Below are 18,756 nucleotides of genomic sequence, written 5' to 3'. Positions count from 1 at the left end.
TTTAGTCTTTAGAAAGTGGCTGGGGCTGAGGTGGGGCACCGCTCTATTGATCCTTATAGGCTTTGGCTCCCCTCGACTATTCTTGTTTATCGTCCTTTACTTCTCCCCCTCGAAGTCAAGCTCTCCAACTTGCTTCTTATCCTCAGTTTCAGCTCAAGATGGGTTGGCGGGAGATGTTCGCCTCGGAGGCAGCCCAGTTCCGCCAGGATATGCATCGGCATCGGTGTACGTCATTAAATACGAGGAGCTACCCAAGACCTGCAGCTAACCCAGCCTCTAGTGCTTCCTACTCATGAAGGAGATGAAACTCCGACTGATCACCCTGCAAAGGAAGTGACTAGACTCGCTCTGCGGCTGAAGTATCAGCTTGAACAAGTCATCCCCTTTGAACTGGATGAGGAGACGATCACTAGCGCCAATAGCCGGATCATCACTCAGGACGTGATCAAAACTGCCATTGGAGCTGGAGGAGATGACCTCCGAGCATGCGTCCCGTTCTGTCTACTCGTGTGCCTGCGATGGTTCAAGCACCAAGCAGAAAAGGAGCTGTGGGATGCCGACCTCCATGAGCTTCGAGCCACAGCTTGCGATGTCATCGCCAAGCGAATGTAATTCACCCAGTTTGCTATCGACTCGAACCACTGGCATGCTGACATTTGACAGTATCGAGTCGGAGGAAGATCGAAACTATCTCCTCGTCCATGTCCTGCTCAAACGCTACTCCATCTTCCAAGACGGCGAAGAAAGCGCCCCAGCCAACGTCATCGAGCGAGCCGTTGACCTCCACGCCTTGAGGGTGATCGGTTCGTCCGGCTACCAGAAGTGCATCAAGTATCTCTGGAACGGCTGGCTGTGTCAACAGGAAGGAAAGCCCACCAACTTCGTTCCCTACCATGCCAGGGACAGCACCGAGTTCGCGGTGCATTTTCATCCAGACCGAATGCGCGCGCCCATCTATCAGAGCGCATGCCAGATCTTGTTTTCGTTCGTTTACCTAGGGCTATACACCCAAGTCATCCAATCAGTCAACCCAACCGGTGATCTAGATGTCGGCGAGGGTATACTCTACATCATGACCCTGGCGTTCATTTGCGATGAGGTAACTAAGCTCTGGAAAATTGGTCGAAACTACTTCGACTTCTGGAACGCATTCAACTCCACCCTTTACGCCATCCTTGCCGTCTCATTCTTCCTCCGTATCGCGGCTTTCGCACATTCTGCCTCTTCTGGAGACGAAAAGAGACAGGAGCTAAACCAGTTGAGCTACAACTTCCTAGCCTTTGTAGGCCCTATGTTTTGGATGCGCATGATGCTCTACCTTGACACCCTCCGTTTCTTCGGCGCCATGTTCGTCGTCCTCCGCGTGATGATGAAGGAGAGTCTGATTTTCTTTGCCCTCCTTCTTGTTGTCTTGATTGGCTTCTTTCAAGCCTTTATAGGTATGGCCCAAGTTGATGAAGGCCCGCTCGGGACAAGGGGAATTATCATCGGAATGGCAAACAGTATCATGCAGAGCCCGGAGTTCGGCATGTTTGAGGACTTTGCTTTTCCGTTTGGTATCATCCTCTATTACTTCTACACTTTTATCGTCTTGACCAGTATGTCCCCTCCCTCCCAAATTGAATGTTTTAGCGTTGGCAGAACACTAAACGCGCACAACAGTCCTCCTGAACATTCTCATCGCTCTGTATAACAGCGCCTACGAAGCCATCTCAGGCAACGCAACAGACGAATACATGGCTATCTTTGCACAGAAAACTATGCAGTTCGTCCGCGCACCAGACGAGAATGTTTTCATCCCTCGTACGTCTCATTCCCCTTCTCGCAGACACGCAGCAAGCCAACTCAAACTAACTCGACAAAACAGCATTTAATCTCATCGAAATGTTCTTCCTAGTTCTCCCCTTTGAATGGTGGCTCCCAACCCATACCTACGCTAAGCTCAATGACATCGTCATGGGCATAATTTACTCGCCCTTATTGCTTATAATCGGATTCCTGGAAGTGCGTGAGGCGCGCCGGATCCGACGTAATCGACGACGCGGCGAAGAGGACGACGACCATGTCGAGGAATGGGAGTTCATGGCTGAGCAGGTGGGCTTTGAGGTTGATTATGAGTGGAAGGAGGTTGTTAAGCAGAGTAGCCCGGATGTGAGGGTTGATCCGGCTGCGGAGGAAATCGCGAAGTTGAAGGAGGATATTAGGGCGTTGACGGAGGTTGTTAGGGGTTTGGTTGAGGATGGTGGTGATGGTGGGAGGAAGAGGGATAGGTTGGGGGAGTCGAGTTCTAGTCTTAGGGCTGCGGAGTGATTTTGAACTGTTATTGGTTTCAGTTGGCTTTTGGTTTTCTTGTTTTGATGAATATAGTACTTCAGGCTCTGTGTTTTGCTTGATTATGAATTGTTGTTAGCAGTGGACATGGTCTTTAATTGGATTATTGCATGACAGTTTCTATATACAGTAACATGAATACATTGTCATGCATGAATTGTACATGATACAGGAAGCAGGTTCCCACAGACAGTTAGTGTAACAGTAAGAAGAACTGCTATCACTGGGAAACCGATAATGTTTAGCTGCAGATGAGTGTAAAAGGGTATCTGCTGAAAATACAGAATGGACGGGAATCACCCCAGGCAGGTCAATGCAAGTCGTGAAGCCAAGAGACTATAGAACAGGTAGATGAGTTCGGAAGCGGAGAGATAGGTATATGAAGAATGGCATGGGAGGCGGCTTGGCTCTTTGCTTTGCTGCCGGAAGGAGTGAAGTAGATAAGGGGCGTTATTTCATGTCCAGGTCTGAGGTATTTTCAAATTCGATCAAGCATCCACCGAAACGATGGGGCCGGGGTAAGGTATTGAAGCCGAATCTCGATGGTCTGCTTCCGGGGACTCAGCGCCAACACCCTTCCCGTTCATCCGGTCGAACTCAAGAGTTTCCGCCAGTTCTGCGGCCATCGGATCAAGCTCTTCCTCTTTGAGGCCAGTGGCAAGCGCCACCAGCTTGCGATGTACATCGAATTTGGTGCTGACGCCAGCATCAGCCCTCTGTTGAGCCAGTTCCTTCACTGCTATCCGTCTAGTCTTCTGCTCGGAGCACAGCGTGCGCGCTAACTGGAAGGTTGCGAGCAACTTGTCCTGCTCCGTCGACGATGAGTCCAAAGTCGCGGCCTGGGCTGGAATGGGAGTTAAAGTTAGACGCTCTTTTAGGCGGCCTCGCTGTATCTGTTCTAACAGGGACTCGTAATTGCTCCTCATGTGCTCGTATCGGTTGAGTTGTGCGTCACTTGACTCTTCCGCAGCCTCCTTCTCGGCTAGTGCATCGTATTGTTTCTTAATTTTCTGTCGGTCTAGCTCCAGCTGCTCGTATAATGACTCTGGGTTGGCGACATCGTCTGAATCCTGTTGACTAGGCTTGGCGGCGCCGTAACTCGAAGCAAGCTTCCTGTTTGCGTCTGCCATGATGGAGTTGATTCGTGAAAGTAGCTGTGTGGTGGCGGGTGATGTATCGTTTTGTAGATTGACGGATTGTGGTTCCAGTGTGGTAGTGATGCCAAGTTCGCCATCTATATGATCGTTTCCCATAGTGATGGATGACGGTGGCGGGGGAACGTCTCGTTCTGACAGATGGGCTCGTTGCATAATGCTGGAGGCAGATTCACCTCGTTTATTGATAAACTCACCAGACTTTGGGCAGCGAGATAGAAGTATATCGACTAAGCGAAACACCCCATTTCGTGCAGCGACCAGAACAGGGGTATCTCCAAGCGAATCCTGACATGAAAGCAGCACGTCAATTTCCTCAGGCGAGAACGTCGTACGCATTTTCTCCAAGGCCACTTCGCAGTAGTATCGTGAGCTCTTCCACTTCCCCTTGCTTTTTGTCGTTTGCGCGATGTGGTGGAATAAGGTAGCGCCAAACCAGTCCCTGAACGAGATCGTATCCAGAAGGAGGTCTAAAAGCGCTGGGAATGTTCTCTTTTCGTAGTTGTTGGTAAATAAGACGGCGCGCACAAGTGGTGTCTCATCGTGGATAGAGGTTGCTCTCATATCTGCCCCCCTCCGCAGCAAGTCTTTGACAATCTCCAGGTCACCCATTGCACAAGCCCAATGCAGCGCGGTGTTCCCCGAATCGTCGATCGGGCGGTCCACTTGGAAGTTGGCTGGTGGTTGCGGAGGAGGCACGCGAGTTGCCTCTGGTGCATCACCGACGGTCATGAAGTAGTCCAGGAGTTGGTCTCCATAGAGGATATGTTCCTGCTCGGCGAGTGACATTGCAGCTACTTCGTTCATTCCTCGCTTCCGTTTTCGAGACGAGTATGGGCCGTTATAGGACATTGAAATCATATCTTCATCGGCCATCATGGAGGACGATTCTAGCGTTGCTTGTTCGAGCGACTCGTCCTCGTCGTATCCCGCAGTCATATCATATTGCTCATGATGGAAGCTGGGTGGACCCATACTGCGGTGAGGATTGACGACGGGGAAAACATCTTCTTTGACAACTTTCTTGTTGTTTTTGGTTGCCCTCGGTTTTGAGGCTGCCGATGTGTGCTTCGGGGCGGGAGGGGGGCTGCGATCACCCGCTACATAGTCAAATATAGGCCGGAGTTTGTCGATAATGTTGTTGCGCTCGGCCAGCTGGCGGCCTTCAGGAAGAGGGATCCATGTTCCTGCAAACCGTTAGGACGGGATCAACATGCGCCGAATCGGGGCCATTATGTACCTTGGTACTTTCCATAGCCGCCCTGAACCTTTTCATGAACCCCCTTTTGCACCTCACGTTCAAGTATACGAGTCCGCGCTGGTTTGTCAAATCCTGCTACCTTGAGTATGTGTGTCGCATTGATCCAATCATCGGACCGCCTCCGCATAATACTGTCCGTGCCAATCTTAAACTCGTACACTGGAACCTAGACAATATCGTCAGACCCAACTTCACAATACACAAAGAAAAGTAGCCGTTTGCCTAGCAGTAAACAAAGCAGTCGCAACGTACATTGCTGTAAGTAGCGGAGTAGACGTTTGAGAAGTCCACCGCCGCCATGATTGCGACCTTGTCAGCAACCTTGCCAGCCGGTTAGACCAACAGATTTCCAAGAGTTGGCGCCGCTGCAGTGTGAAAGCCGAGGGTCAAGATTTACACCGTCCTGGCATCAATTCAAGAAAGAAAAACTTGCAGCTCAAAGTGATATTGCCTTTCAAAAATCGAAGATATCAAAAAACGCGAAAACAGCCACAAGTGGCTCAGTATAGACTGTCTGGTCCTTTCGCAGAACGCGATGGCTCAGGGTTCTGTTGGAGACGCGAAACACGCGTAAAGTGGCACTAAACCTGTTTCGGAAACAACTAGTCACATGACACAAATCACATGACCTGTCCGGGAAGCCGCACCTTCCCCCAAAGAGCTGCAAACCTCAAGCCCCGGCCGACTACTCCCTTGACGATCAATCCCATTCGCACCGCCTCCTCCCAAAATGACTGTTGTTGAGTCGGTAAAGAGCGCCGTCGGGCTGGGCGAAACCCAGGGTATGTTTCCGCTCAATTGATGCTCTGGCCGGACTGCCGGGGTGCTTCATCTTGGAGCTCCGCACAAGGTACTGACCGTCGCATTAGCTACCCGCGAGGAGATGTCGGCTGCCCGCCTCCCCCTCCAATACCGTGATTCCTGCGCACACCTCCTCATTCCGCTGAACCGATGCCGACAGCAGGAGTGGTACCTCCCTTGGAAGTGCGAGGTATGACTTGGATTCGCCCAATCATGTCCGGTCTATTGCTAATGCGGGCCTCCGCTATAGGACGAGAGACACAGCTACGAAAAGTGCCAGTACGAGGAGTTCAAGAAGCGCGTTGCGAAGATGGACGAGCTTCGCGCTGCCAAGAACGGTGCGCGGAGCAACTGATACCAACGATACACCGAGATGTCGACAAATTGTTCGAGTTACACGAAACAGCGAGTTATGTAAATAGAGATTCAATATCGTTTATCCGTGGACCTACACTTACGTTAGGTGACAACCGGACCTACTACCGTACTTACACCTGTACTGGACGCTTGATCACGCCTGGCTTGCTTTGGCTCGATTTATCAATTGCTGGGCTACTGGACACAATTGAGATTCCCGCATGGGCCCTAAGCGACAGGTACATGCCATACCTCAGGGTCTTAATCCAAGCTAAGAGTGTGTGTGCCATGTCGGAGGCAATTGGTATAACTTGGTACCACTATATTCTCGATGATGCGATCCGAACTACTCTTTCATTGCCCTTCCATTCTTTGAGCAGCAACCATGTGCGCGCTCTACCATAGACTTCCGCACAGTAGGGCGTTCAATGGTACCTCTAGCTTGTACACTAGAAAGTCCAATTCAATATGGTAGAGCAATTCCTCCTTTCGATGGTCTATCATTGTTTCTCAACACCGGTAGTAGGTACATCAGATTATGGCCTAGAATGCTTATGTTTCTTGTATAGTGCCACAGCACCTGGCTTGCGCTAGACTTGCTAACCTGCGACGGACCACTCGAAGGATCAACTAGCGGGACTATGCTCTGATAGCTATCACCCATACACGTGCGCTTTCCCTCAGCCCAGGACTGCCCGATAATGCAGCTGCCTGTATTATTTCGGCTATTTCAGTCGCAACAAGCCCATCGTACGATATCCCAAAGTACTCCGTACACATTCTCTATTATCAAACTCTGTCATTTGAACCTAGACAGCAGTTGTGAAGATGCATTTTCTTCTGCTAATTGCTGCTCTCACAACCACATATATTGGCGCGGTAGCCATCAGTCGTTTCATCACTCGCCGTCAATTCGCACGCCAGTATGGCTGCCAACCCATCGCGAGATCCTTTAGCAAAGAGCCCTTCCTGGGTCTCGACGCAATCCCTGATACAATCCGCCGTGTCAGAAATCACAAGATTCTCGAACGAGGCTGCGAGCTCTTCCACACCTACGGCAACACCTTCAAACTCCAAGAGCTGCAACGAAGTGCAATCCTGACCATCGAGCCAGAAAACGTCAAGACTATACTCTCGCTCAAATTCAGAGACTATGGCATCAGCCACCGCCTCGAGCCCTTCAAGCCTCTACTGGGCAAGGGCATCTTCGATACTGACGGCGAGCACTGGGCCTCATCGCGCGCCCTTATTAGGCCTAGCTTTGCACGCGACCAGGTAGCCGACTTGACGTCGTTGGAAGACCTTGCTCAGGACCTCTTTGCTTTGCTTCCGCGCGATGCGAAGACAGTTGTGGACCTGCAGGAACTTTTTTTCCGGTATACCATTGACTCTGCGACGGACTTTCTGTTTGGACAGTCGGTTGGGACTCTGAGGAAGGAACAGTCCGAACTTGGTTTCGCCGAGGCATTCAATTATGCACAGAAGGCCGTTATAATGAGAGGCATGCTAGGCCGATTGAATGTGTTCTACCGTGACCGAAAGGCCGATGAGTCCTACCGTGTCTGCCGAGAGTTCGTCCAGCAGTTTGTCGACGAGGCATTCTACGCAGCCGAGGTCAAAAAGGAAGAGACAGATAAGGAAGAGCCAGACACCACAACGAAGCGCCAGAAGCGTATATTCTCGCATGAGCTGGCATGGCGGACATCTGACAGACGCCGCGTTCTAGACGAGCTGATGAATGTGCTTCTAGCTGGCCGCGACACAACTGCCAGCCTACTAGGCAATCTGTTCTTCATGCTAGCCAAGAACCCAGCAATCTGGGAGAAGCTGCGGGGCGAAGTTGCTTTCCTTGAGGGCCGCCCACCCACTTACGAGGAGCTCCGCAGCCTGAAATATGTCCAGAGCTGTGTGAATGAGTGTAAGCTCCCCTACCCCTTCCGCTTCGTTTAGCATTGTCGCTAATCTCGCATTAGCCCTCCGCCTCCACCCCGTCGTGCCCCGCAACCAGCGCGAAGCCCTAGTTGACACGGCCCTCCCACTCGGCGGCGGCAAAGACGGGCTCTCGCCCGTCTTCGTGCCAAAGGGTACAATGGTCTGCTACAACGTCTACGCCATGCACCGCCGGGCCGACTTCTACGGTCCAGATGCAGAGGAGTTCCGGCCCGAGCGCTGGATGTACGGCGAACTGCAGCCGCGCTGGGGATATCTGCCTTTCAATGGCGGCCCGCGCATTTGCATCGGACAACGGTATGCGCTCACAGAAGTTAGTTACGTGCTTGTTCGGATGGCGCAGGAGTTCCGCGCTTTGCAGAGTATGGATCCTGGACCATGGGAGGAGGCGCTGGCTTTGACGCTTTGTTCGAGGAATGGGGCGAAGGTTTGCCTCACGCCTGCTTAGAGTGCTCTGACTCTACCTTGTTGTAGGTAGAGGAGACTATGCGTTAAAAAGTTAGTGATTCAGATGAAATACACTACGAACTTTCATTTATGAAATCCGATTTGCTTTATCAGGTGCTTTATATGCTGTCTGGTCTCCAGGATTTATATCTGAAGGATACTATGCGCTTGTCTATAATGCTGCGTAATTGACGGAGGTGGTAGATGGGTTCAGAGCTTTCGTATCGAAGGTTTTATATGTGGGGATCTAACGTAGATATATCATGTCGCGTAGGTAGTATCGTAGATACATGAAATGGCAGTACGCAAGCCGACAGCGCTCATAACATGCCAAAAGGACTTAGTACGCCATGCCAGACAATCAATCAAATCAATCATACACTAAACAGGGCAAATATTATGCATGGTAAATCAGTCCTTGCCCAGAAACCCGTCCGTAGACTGGGAGTGGACCATATCATCAATTATCCCGCTTGACTGTACACTCTGCACATCAGCAGGTGATGAAGGCCGGTCAATCTCGACGGGGTCAGCTTCAAGTGGCTCTGCATAGCGGGCATTACTAGCCTCGGCTAATTCTATCGTGTCCCACTCGTCTTCGCTCTTCAGCTCCGAGGTTACATATTTAAGGCGAGCGTCATGTTCCTCTTCATATTTTGAAATCTTGGTTTTCTGTTTTTTACTGTTCGGCTGCCCTTCCATCTTGGGCTCTGTCGTTGGCGCGTCGGGAAGTGAGGCTGCGATGGCGGCTGGTGACCTAGATATATCTTGGGCATCTTCCTGGCCTGCCTTTGCGTCCTGGGGCTGTTCTGTGGGAGGGAAGAAAAGCCTAGACCTGTTAGTATGCAGACAAGATATAAAGTTGCGCGCCACTCACGGAATAAACTCCTCATACGCCTTCTGGTCCTTAGACTCAAAGTTACAAAAGATAACTCGTTCTAGGAGTCCGATGTTCGTCTCCGCTTCCAAGAAGTTGCGCGTCTCGTCTAGAGCAGCCATGGCCGCGTCTCTCGACGGATACCCATAAATCCCCGTACTGACCGCGTTGAAGGCAATGCTCTTCATCTCGTTCTCAACAGCCACCTCAAGACATCGCCGATAACAGCTCCGCAGTAGAGTCTCCGGCACGTCATTCCCCCGACGTCTCTCCATGCTGTACACCGGCCCGACGGTGTGAATGACTCGTTTGTTCGGCAAATCGTAGGCTTTCGTTATCTTAGCGTCGCCCGTTTCGCATCCATCCAATGTTCGACATTCCTCAAGCAAGCCCGGGCCAGCGGCCGTGTGGATGGCGTAGTCAACACCGCCGCCTCCGAGGAGGGAGCTCTTGGCTGCGTTGACGATGCAGTCGACTCCGTCGAGCATTGTTATGTCGTGACGGATGAGCGCGACCGTGTCATTGAGAGCCTTTGATGGCGATCTCAGGGGCTTAGCATGGGGGACTAGGCGCTGGAGCTTATAGAGTAGCGAAACAGTCGGAATCTCCGCGATAGGTAGGAATTGCGCCATGATGGGACTGATGTCGGAGTTGGTCGGCTGAAAGTGAGGTCTGCGATCCTGGTAGGAGCGTTTGTATGTATTGAAGGATATGCTATATGTTCAAGTGCTCAATTCAGATTACTCTATTTGGCATTAATGCAACGAATATGAAAGAAAATGGAAAGTCTAGGTCATCATCATCGAGGTAAGAAAGGTGGGGAGCTGGGGGAGCTCCATTGTCGCACGTGAGCATGTTGATAAGAAGCTTATCTACCGGGAGGGCGCACGTGACTCTGACAGCGCCAAGATCTGGAATCTAGAACTTGGGAAGTCGCGATGCCATCGGTCTTTCAGCAACAAGGATTGCAAGAAGAGAAGAAGAAGAGGAAGGACAAGTAGGTACCTCCTCGCGCAGTCCAAACTTGGCATGACGTGGATATGCTCCGAATGTATCCGTCAGAGTCCAGACAGAATGGGTATTCGGCAAGAGAGGCCGCAACGGCCATTGAGATCAGCAACCTAGCAAGGTCGTGATCCATGATCCCTGCGCGAAGATGCAATGATCTGAGGAGCACGGACAGATCATATGCATGAAATAATAGCGAAATTTAGCTTACTCCGCGGGAGACGCACTGTGGCCACCATTTCAGGCCGGACCAGGCGAGGCGATGAGAGCCTCACGTCAAATTCGATAGATCACCATGATATGCTTCGAGACCCCCAAGTCAAGCCAAGCTACTCCATAACCCAAAAGCTTTGGTCCAGCAGATCCATGCGCCGTGACAATAGCGCCATCGGAATCGAGTTTACCAGATGAGGCGCCTTGGGCTTGGGCATGCGACCCATCAGCTAAGACAGCTGCTAGGGCATGAGGTGCAGCCTTAGCACGGAAAAGGGTCCCGTACGCGATCTTAGAGGTCGGCCCGAGATACTCGTATCCTTTGTCTCGCATGCGCTTTGGCCTGTTTCGGAGATTTATGATAGATATCATACGGCTGCCTCTTTTGCCTTGCGCGCCACTGGAAAAAGAAACGGGAGATCGGACAAAGGTACCACCGGTTGACTAGTGATTGTGATGACAGCTATCAATATGAGCTTCGAAGACCGAGGTCCACCGTCACTCTGGATTGTGGAAAGTAAGATCAGTCTGTTTCTCTTCATGCATGCGTTGGGCTATCGTGGTCAGTGCGGCTACATGAAGCATGCCATTTTGGTGCTATATCAGGCTTCAAGCCACAGGGCTACTCGAGAAATCTTACCTGGAAACAAAGCAACGAAAAAAACGACAATCAAGCCAAGTAGCCAATCGAGCTGATCCCATCTAGTCCGGACTAGTCAAGATCCTGTACTACATCGGTGGATCAGGCTAGATGCTAGGTGCATGCACCATACATGGGTGACGCCGGATCGAGATTCCAAATACCTTTTCGGAAGTTTCCTAGCATGCCCCTAAATCACCGATCATTATCATCAAAGCTCAGATCCAAAGGTTGCGGAGTGGCGATCTCAACTATCTGAAGGAAGCCTGGCCGAGTGATACCGAGGAGACAGCTTGACTCAGTGCGCTTGGTCGAGACTCAAATTATTCCGGAACATAACTCCAAAATAAGCAGCTCTCAGTCCAGTTTCAAACAGAGCCATTGGCCTGATTCGGATCTTGCCCTAAGCCAAACGGATCGTTGCGCGCATATCCGCCGGCTACTGCATTCCATGTGGAAGAGCGAATCATCCTAGGCAAACAATTGATCGAGATTCAGATCCTGGATTCGCAGGTGGAGACGATGAGAAGAGATAGAAATCGTCAACAGTGAGCACTAGCAACGACCCCCCTGTCTCGGACTTCTGCTCCAACCAAGAGAATGAAAGACGGTAGATGCAGACTGACGATCGCTGGCTTGGATTTAGCCGTGAACTTGATCTGCACACTTTTGCCTGTGAAGACTGGCGAGACCCCGGGTTCTGGGTACGGAATACGAGAAGCTGCAGAAATCAATATTATTCGATTCGATGATGATAAGTAAGATAAGGTTTGATTTGTCCCTGACTGATATCTCCGGATTTATTAATATTGCACTGCCACTACTACTCCGTACTGACTCTGTAGATCTCCAGTCGCGGGTCGGTGAGCCCTTCCCGAGTTCCCAACAAACCTCTGTTGAACAACTCTGTAAGAAAGTGAGACTGAGACCTCAGACCTCAGACCCAGGGTTCGCCTGTATGGAACTATGAGATCGGGATTTGAAATCGTCCCCACTTGTCTCCCGGCGCATCCGACCAGGCCCCATATCAGAGATCTGTGCCTGTGAAAATTGATCGGGCCCGTGAGCCTTGACCCCTGTTTCCTTTCTTGGAGGTCACAGATGCATGATGCATGGTGTCTAATGCAGACAATAAGGCATCACTGCATAGGGAGAGCAGCCTTGAAACAATGCCTCTCGGATTCGTCTCAACAAGTTTATTCATAAGGGCTGAAGCTCTTCAAGATCCCCTCGTGCTCGTATCATAGTATCGATTTTCAGGCACGGCACGGCAAAACTATCCACGAACCATGAGTCCCCGCGCGGCGTCAAGCCCATACACTTTAGTGATCTGACTCGCTGCGGAAGCGAAATAAACTGGGTCCCGTTTGAAAAATTCAAATCACCCGACAACTTTACAACGAATCTGCACGCTGCATTATTCTGCATTCCGCTAGACTGCGATCCGGCCGTCCCGCTTGAGATTCAGACTAAGATAGGCTATGGTTTAGGTAGTGGGGATGGTCTCGATCGGCGGCGCAGTTCTTCAAAGTCAGGCCCAAGATGCCCCGTACGAGATATTATTCGAGCGAACAACAACAACGGTCCGACACATTCACTTGACCATGTCATAACTATAATCCACACAGCATCAGACATCACGGTGTTTTCTTCAGAATGAGCCAGCTTCTGGCACGATTGCTGGACAACCATTGCTGTGTAACGGGCCAAGCCGCCCCAAAGTCATGGCTGCACTGACATTGGCATCCAACGCTGCGCGTGCAACACACCGTTCCGGACCGAAGATGAAGCAAAGCTAGAGCTGAGTACTCTAGTATAGCATAACCGACGCAGATAAGCCGGGCGGCATTGAAATAATTACCCCAGCAGGCAATTTTCTTGCGTGCTCATTCCTCATTCCCGCCTGGAATGAAGATAACAGCGTGTCTCCGTCGCACTTGGTCAAGCCACAGTCATCATCGCAATGCAGCGCAGTGCAGTCAGCAGGTTTGTTTCTACACATCTCCCCTGCTCAACCCATCAGATACTCCGAATTCCATTCCTCACGCCGGAATTGTTATCCTTTTACTCCGTGGTATTTTTGATCCTGCCCCTGAGTATGGATGTGTATAAGGTAAGCGGGTCAAGCTGCCCGCCCGGGCCATCAAACTCTCGTCAAACTTATCAGATGAACTATGGAGTAGTATACGGATACTTGCGACAATTAGTTAGTGCTTCGGTACTTTAGCAGCAACAGGAGAGGGTAAGTGCGGCGTTCCGACCCCGTACGATGTGAAACGCTTCTCCTTCGTACGTTTGAGTCGACCGAACCGTGAAGGAGCCTCAAACACCGCGGGAGCTCTCCATTTACTGCTTCTGTACAGTGTGCAGAGAACAGGACGCATCCCTCCACACCGTCAGGCACAATCCATCTGACTCTGACTGAATCCTTTACTCAGACAAAGTGAGGCATCTCAAACATAAGCGGCATCGGGAATCTCTTTTCCTCACCAACCACACCCCCGTCACTATACAAGGATGATCCCTGTAGGCTTGATATTACACGCCAATGGCCATGCAGGCAACTCCAACAGCGCGTGCAGGCTCCATCAGCCAAGTCAAGCCATGCGTAATAAAACCGCGAACTGCGCCGCTTTGTTTGAAACACGAGCCATGTATTTGAAAACCACAGCAAAGACGAACGCCCGATCGGGGGATCAGGATCAGGATCTGAATCGCATCTTGAATCGCCTCGCGGATCTGGTGGCCGCACGCTAAAGCCCAATGCGGCTTAACTCGGATCTCCCAGACGGGCTGAGTCAGCGCCCACGAACGCATCCGAGGTCCAGCGAGGGCGCAGCCTGCAGCAGAGAATTTGGATCGGCGCGCCGTCATACCTATCACTATCAACGTGCATAGTTTCAAGCTTCATCTGGGGAACTGGTGGCTGGAGACACGGCATAAGTGAGTTCAGAAGTATACATCATCCCATCGACTCGTGGCTGACCCGCCCACGGTCATGCGAAACTCAATCCAGTATAAGCCAAAAGCCAGATGCGCGCTGACCAAGGGGAGATGGAAGAACGATTAGGGGTAAATCACCCGGGAAGCCATTTTGTGCAACGCCTAAAGAGGAAAGCATGGTGGTTATCCATTCTTTATACTTTGATTAAGTCTGACGTCGTCTCGAGGCTACTGAATTTTAGCACGGACTTGGAGAGATAGTTGAACCTAGTCGACTCGTGGATTCTCCAAGTCAAAGTTCACCATGTAACTCTGCGCAAAATCAATCTTACTCCTGAGCCTTGGACGCGAGAAAACCTAACGACCAAACGATTTTCACCGCTGCAGTGAGCCCGACAGGTTGGGTCGGCCGATCGCATGGGGGGGTGGGCTGTCAGTGTCTAGTTATGGTTATCCCATAGGTCTAGTGGTCACGCCGTCACGATAGTGTATCGGGATCCCAAGCGAGTCTCGACTATTGAGGTCGGGAGCGGAGTCGACATACGTATACATACTACATACGTATCCCAACTCCGTAACCCAATAATGGGACCACGTCATTCCAGGCTCATTCCTGCCGAGTGGAAAATAGTTCCTGGACCATTAGTAGAAGTGGAAAAGAAGTCTCCCATTCCCCAGCCCCGACGCCTCTCCCCCGGCCGATTCTCGGGCTGCGGTGGAATGTCTCAAAGCCGTGGAGGACTAGTACTACTACTAGTCTCTAGACAAGCGACGGCGGACTGCCGCACGCGAGGAATGAGATGAGACGGCGTCTGCGCCGGTTCTCCATACTGGTGGGGCTGAAATGGTTCGAGGTCGACTTCGATCGCGATCCGTTGTTCTGAAGGCGATCGTTCCCCTGCTAGTGCTCTAGCGTGCTCGCGACCCTGGAGAGTGGTGGGTATCGCTTTGTAATGGTATGTAGATTGGAGACATGACACGGCAGGGCACGGAGTCGGATGGATGGTCCAAGCGAGGGCAGGCAGCGATCAGAATTTGGAATACTCTGTCTCAGGGTGAACTTGTCTTGGGGGGAAGTGTGGTGGACGGTGTATGTCTCTGTGAAGGAATGCCACGTGATTGATAGCAATAGCATCAGCAGTGGCCTGATGCTCTGGAAAGCTGCAACAGTAGTATATTGATAGATTGTATTGAATGGCATAGTACCCCATAGCCAGATCAGATCAGATCAGATCGTAAGTGCAAGCCAGATCAAATCCTTCTTCCGGTTTGGTTGCCTTATCCCAGTATAGCCTAGCCAAGTCCAAGCCCAAGGCTAGCACTAACAACGCCTCATGCAGAGCAGCTGCGTCCATGAATGACATGACACGATGCCGAATTTGACGCGACCCGACAGCGATGAGATACGATGCGATGCGATGCGATGGGAATCGCCAGATGGGATGAGATGAGATGAGATCCGATCATACGATATCCCACAAACACAGACCACACACAGATCACTCGGCAGTTGAACCACGACGCAAGTCCCTTGATTGGCAGCACGATTCGATAGCGCGCACACTAAGCGCGATTCGACTCGAACCTTACCTTACCAACCTTACTCCGTCAGGCGTCAGCTCGAACCGATCCGGGCTGCGGGGCACCACTCGCACCACTCGGTAACCACCTCCTAGCCAATGATGCAGGTCCACGACGGAACTGAAGAGCCCTGTGCAGCCTGTGCAGGAAGTGGGAAGGTCCGAGTCTGACGGCGCCGACTGGAGTCACTGGACTGGCCGCAGTCGGACTCCACCGGAGAATGAAGTATGGAATGCTGCTGCTATTGCTGGCTGCGAAGGCTGATGCTGCAGCCTGCCCGTTCAGTCCACTCCGACTCCGATTGAGAATTGTAAGAGAAGACCTGGAAGACAAGACAGTCAGTACCGGCTAGACTGCCGTCATACTCGTCAGGGACTGGACTGAGTCTTGAGGCGTACCGTGGAAGCGGCCAATAATCCAAGTTTTGGCCACGCGCAGCTGCCGATCAAGAGCACGCCTGTTCCAGCTGTAGCCTGTAGCCTGTAACCAATTCCCGCTGTTCCTCGGTGATTCCAAATCCGCGGGTTTCAGCTTCCAGAACCAGGGTCCAGCTCGATCTCGAGGGGGTTGCAATCGTGGATCGTCGCCCGGTCCATGGCGATCTTGCGCCTTTTCTGTACTAAAAATTCGATAAGGATGATCCGATTCCGATCGCGCTACATGACGCAGACATGATTGTACTAGAAACAAAAGTCTATCACGATGCCTTTTCCCACAACATCAAGGGGTATTACGCAGTATTTCCACAGACAAACGGAAAACCATGAGGGTTGCATGCCATTCCCATCCCACGAAGAAGAAGAAGAAGAAAAAGAAGAAGAAAAAGAAGAAGAAAAAAGACAGCTGAGCTTCCAGAACCAGCTCGCACAAACGCCCAACTCGTCTAAGACCAACTCCCTTCTCTAACGCCTCGTAATTATATAATGCTAGCGTGTCAATGACTCCGCGGTGACACCGAGTCGATGGTTTTGGGCTTGAGATTCGACCCAAGCCCGGCCGCCTGTTTGGCGCCCATTTTGCGAGTCAGCTTTGCGTAGTGTAAACCGCACGCATTGCAAAGAGTCCGCGCGCCATCAGGGCCGCGGCGCCATTCCGGCGTTTCCGCACGGTTGCAACTATGGCATCGTCCAGGAGGAGCAGCTTTCTGTTATCGAGTTAATACGGGTACAGCAAAGTTTCGGTTCTGAAACATACACCACGTCGTTTCTTCGAGTCAGGCCCGAAGCCGCCGCTGTTCTTGAACTCCTCCTGGTACATCGCCATCCGGTCATCATCGTGACCAAACTTGAACGCTTTTCGCTGCGCCATCTGCTCCGCCATGGCATGCTCTTGATTGTAGATTGCAGCTCTTACGCGCATCAGAGCGTCGTAATTCCGGCGTTGAATGTTGAGCATTTCTTCCACCTCGTGAAGCGAAGGCAAAGCTCCCATAACGGGGCCAGAACGAGACTGGTGCGCCTTGTTTGCATAATGCCGTGAGAAGTCTAGTGTCCGCGTGTTGAGGTCGACCATCTAGGATAGTTAGCAATTGAGATATACACCAGAGTTACCAGGGTTAGATACCTCAGTCAGTGATGATTCGATATCATAGACTTCAAGGTGGCGCTTTGCAGAGTCGTTCTGGTGGCCAAAAGGCCCTGGAATCCCGCTTTTCACTTCGTAAGGCCGTGAGTCGTATGCTGCAGCCGGGTACACGGGCGCTCCTGGAGGCGGTTGCGACTGGAATGGATAAGGTTGTGAGAAACCACTATACCCGCTTGGCGAGGTGACACTCCCTGCTGATGGTGGAGCGTTGTAGTCATATGCCGGCCCCGTCTGCGAGCCATTTATCGAAGTGATCCCAGTGCTCGCACTTTGCGTCGGCGATTTCCCGGAGCTGATTGAGTGAAGAGAAGCGTTTCTTGAATCCGTCGTATTCAATGATGCTAAACTTGACCGTGACGGCTCGGTCTGTAGTTGTGGCTGGTGTGATAGTGATGATTCGCGGAGGAAGGCGCTTCCATTTGAGAACGGATTAGGCGGACCTGATGGCCCTTCCCCAGTCGAACGCCCGATAAAACTAGAGGAAAGGTGATGCGGAGGCGGCGCACTGCTGGGTTGTTGAGGGGGCGCGGAGGTTGGAGCGGGATATGGGAGAGGATTATCGTTTCCTAACGCTTCATGTATAGACGGAAGTGACTGCCGTGGTGCCTTCTCTTTTTCTTCCTCCGCGCGTCGTGATTCCGGTGGCGAAATATATCCAGGTCCAACGCTTGTTGGCGTCGTCGAGTATGAGAATGGGACAGGGTTGTTCGGGTACATTGTTGTCGGACTGACGAGAGGAGCAGGAGATGTGGCAGGACCTCTAGATCCTAGAAAACCAAGAGCAGGGAGATGATCCCTTGACAAAGTCAGCATGTTCACGCTGTGCAAATTCCAGACTGCATCTCCAAATTCAACATACCTATGCCTATGTCCAGCTTCCAGCGAGCCCATGACGCAGTAATCCGACGTTGCCAGGCGACGAATGGTACTCGAGTTCGTTGCCAAAAACTCTCTGGTGTTCACAGAAGGCAAGAGTCGAGGTTGATAAGTTTCCGAGAATTGTAGGAGTTGCGGTAGCAGAGAAGCAACCCTGAAACAATGCAAGAGTGACGAACGGCTGACCCACACCCGGTGGAGGATACAGATACCAATCAAATCAAGATAGAGTTAAAAATTAGAGACGAAGGTAAACGGTGCCACGGGTTTCGACCAGGTAAATCTGGAGGTGGTGGCTATATGGACGAAATGTGAAACCTTGTCGGGCACAGGGAATCTTCGCTTCTTCGCTGGGTCGGCCGAGGAAGCACTGGATCAGTGCAGTGATTGGCGAAGCGCAAAGAGGAAAGTGGCGTCCAAGGACTAGGCACCTGCAATCGCGTCTATATGAACCGAAGTTGTTGGCGGCTGAGACCTTGGTTGACAATGTCGAAAAACGTACGGGACGCACTCGCAGCGTGCAGAGAACAGATCAGATCGGGACAATGCTGTCTACCAGTCGAACCACCATCTGCCCGAGCCGGATCAGAAATATCAACAATCAGTGTTTCCACCTCGGTTCACGCGGCGGTTGGTTTGGCAATGTTAAGCTTGTGGACGGCAGAAACACGGCGAAAGGCGCAAGGGATGGAGGTGAATGCGTCGCGTGGAAGGGGCGGCGTTCCTTGTCGAG

At 51.6% G+C, this 18,756-nt stretch overlaps 6 protein-coding genes across 6 annotated transcripts; 3 read left to right on the top strand and 3 right to left on the bottom strand.

Annotated features, from left to right (window-relative positions):
• The first annotated feature begins 1 nt into the window (after position 1).
• On the top strand, positions 2 to 2,503 carry yvc1 (putative potassium ion channel Yvc1). The gene is made up of 5 exons (XM_073721853.1): positions 2 to 225; positions 281 to 608; positions 664 to 1,598; positions 1,663 to 1,803; positions 1,868 to 2,503. Exons 1-5 carry the CDS (start codon positions 159 to 161, stop codon positions 2,308 to 2,310), a joined length of 1,914 nt encoding a protein of 637 aa, XP_073586659.1. The 5' UTR covers positions 2 to 158; the 3' UTR covers positions 2,311 to 2,503.
• A 1-nt stretch (position 2,504) lies between these two features.
• On the bottom strand, positions 2,505 to 5,246 carry BDW74DRAFT_113859 (putative APSES transcription factor). Its single transcript, XM_073721855.1, has 3 exons — positions 4,999 to 5,246; positions 4,726 to 4,912; positions 2,505 to 4,672 (listed from the first exon to the last, which is right to left on the bottom strand). The coding sequence occupies exons 1-3, from the start codon at positions 5,044 to 5,046 to the stop codon at positions 2,820 to 2,822; spliced, it is 2,088 nt and encodes a 695-aa protein (XP_073586658.1). The 5' UTR covers positions 5,047 to 5,246; the 3' UTR covers positions 2,505 to 2,819.
• A 188-nt stretch (positions 5,247 to 5,434) lies between these two features.
• On the top strand, positions 5,435 to 6,387 carry BDW74DRAFT_148254 (NADH dehydrogenase [ubiquinone] 1 beta subcomplex subunit 7). The gene is made up of 3 exons (XM_073723665.1): positions 5,435 to 5,528; positions 5,616 to 5,737; positions 5,798 to 6,387. The coding sequence occupies exons 1-3, from the start codon at positions 5,477 to 5,479 to the stop codon at positions 5,900 to 5,902; spliced, it is 279 nt and encodes a 92-aa protein (XP_073586657.1). The 5' UTR covers positions 5,435 to 5,476; the 3' UTR covers positions 5,903 to 6,387.
• A 60-nt stretch (positions 6,388 to 6,447) lies between these two features.
• BDW74DRAFT_113814 (cytochrome P450) lies at positions 6,448 to 8,507 on the top strand. The gene is made up of 2 exons (XM_073721851.1): positions 6,448 to 7,822; positions 7,878 to 8,507. The coding sequence occupies exons 1-2, from the start codon at positions 6,733 to 6,735 to the stop codon at positions 8,300 to 8,302; spliced, it is 1,515 nt and encodes a 504-aa protein (XP_073586656.1). The 5' UTR covers positions 6,448 to 6,732; the 3' UTR covers positions 8,303 to 8,507.
• Positions 8,284 to 9,986, bottom strand: BDW74DRAFT_113822 (macro domain-containing protein). Its single transcript, XM_073721852.1, has 2 exons — positions 9,179 to 9,986; positions 8,284 to 9,130 (listed from the first exon to the last, which is right to left on the bottom strand). The coding sequence occupies exons 1-2, from the start codon at positions 9,808 to 9,810 to the stop codon at positions 8,713 to 8,715; spliced, it is 1,050 nt and encodes a 349-aa protein (XP_073586655.1). The 5' UTR covers positions 9,811 to 9,986; the 3' UTR covers positions 8,284 to 8,712.
• Positions 9,987 to 16,483: 6,497 nt separating this feature from the next.
• On the bottom strand, positions 16,484 to 18,340 carry nsdD (GATA-type sexual development transcription factor NsdD). Its single transcript, XM_073721850.1, has 4 exons — positions 18,007 to 18,340; positions 17,127 to 17,943; positions 16,758 to 17,075; positions 16,484 to 16,707 (listed from the first exon to the last, which is right to left on the bottom strand). The coding sequence occupies exons 1-4, from the start codon at positions 18,036 to 18,038 to the stop codon at positions 16,498 to 16,500; spliced, it is 1,377 nt and encodes a 458-aa protein (XP_073586654.1). The 5' UTR covers positions 18,039 to 18,340; the 3' UTR covers positions 16,484 to 16,497.
• Between the last annotated feature and the right edge of the window lie 416 nt (positions 18,341 to 18,756).

This window comes from Aspergillus multicolor, assembly GCF_047715735.1.
Source record: "Aspergillus multicolor strain CBS 133.54 unplaced genomic scaffold BDW74scaffold_5, whole genome shotgun sequence".
Lineage (NCBI taxonomy): Eukaryota > Fungi > Ascomycota > Eurotiomycetes > Eurotiales > Aspergillaceae > Aspergillus > Aspergillus multicolor.
The sequence above is the reverse complement of the archived record's forward strand: the minus strand, read 5'-3'. Positions and strand labels throughout refer to the sequence as shown.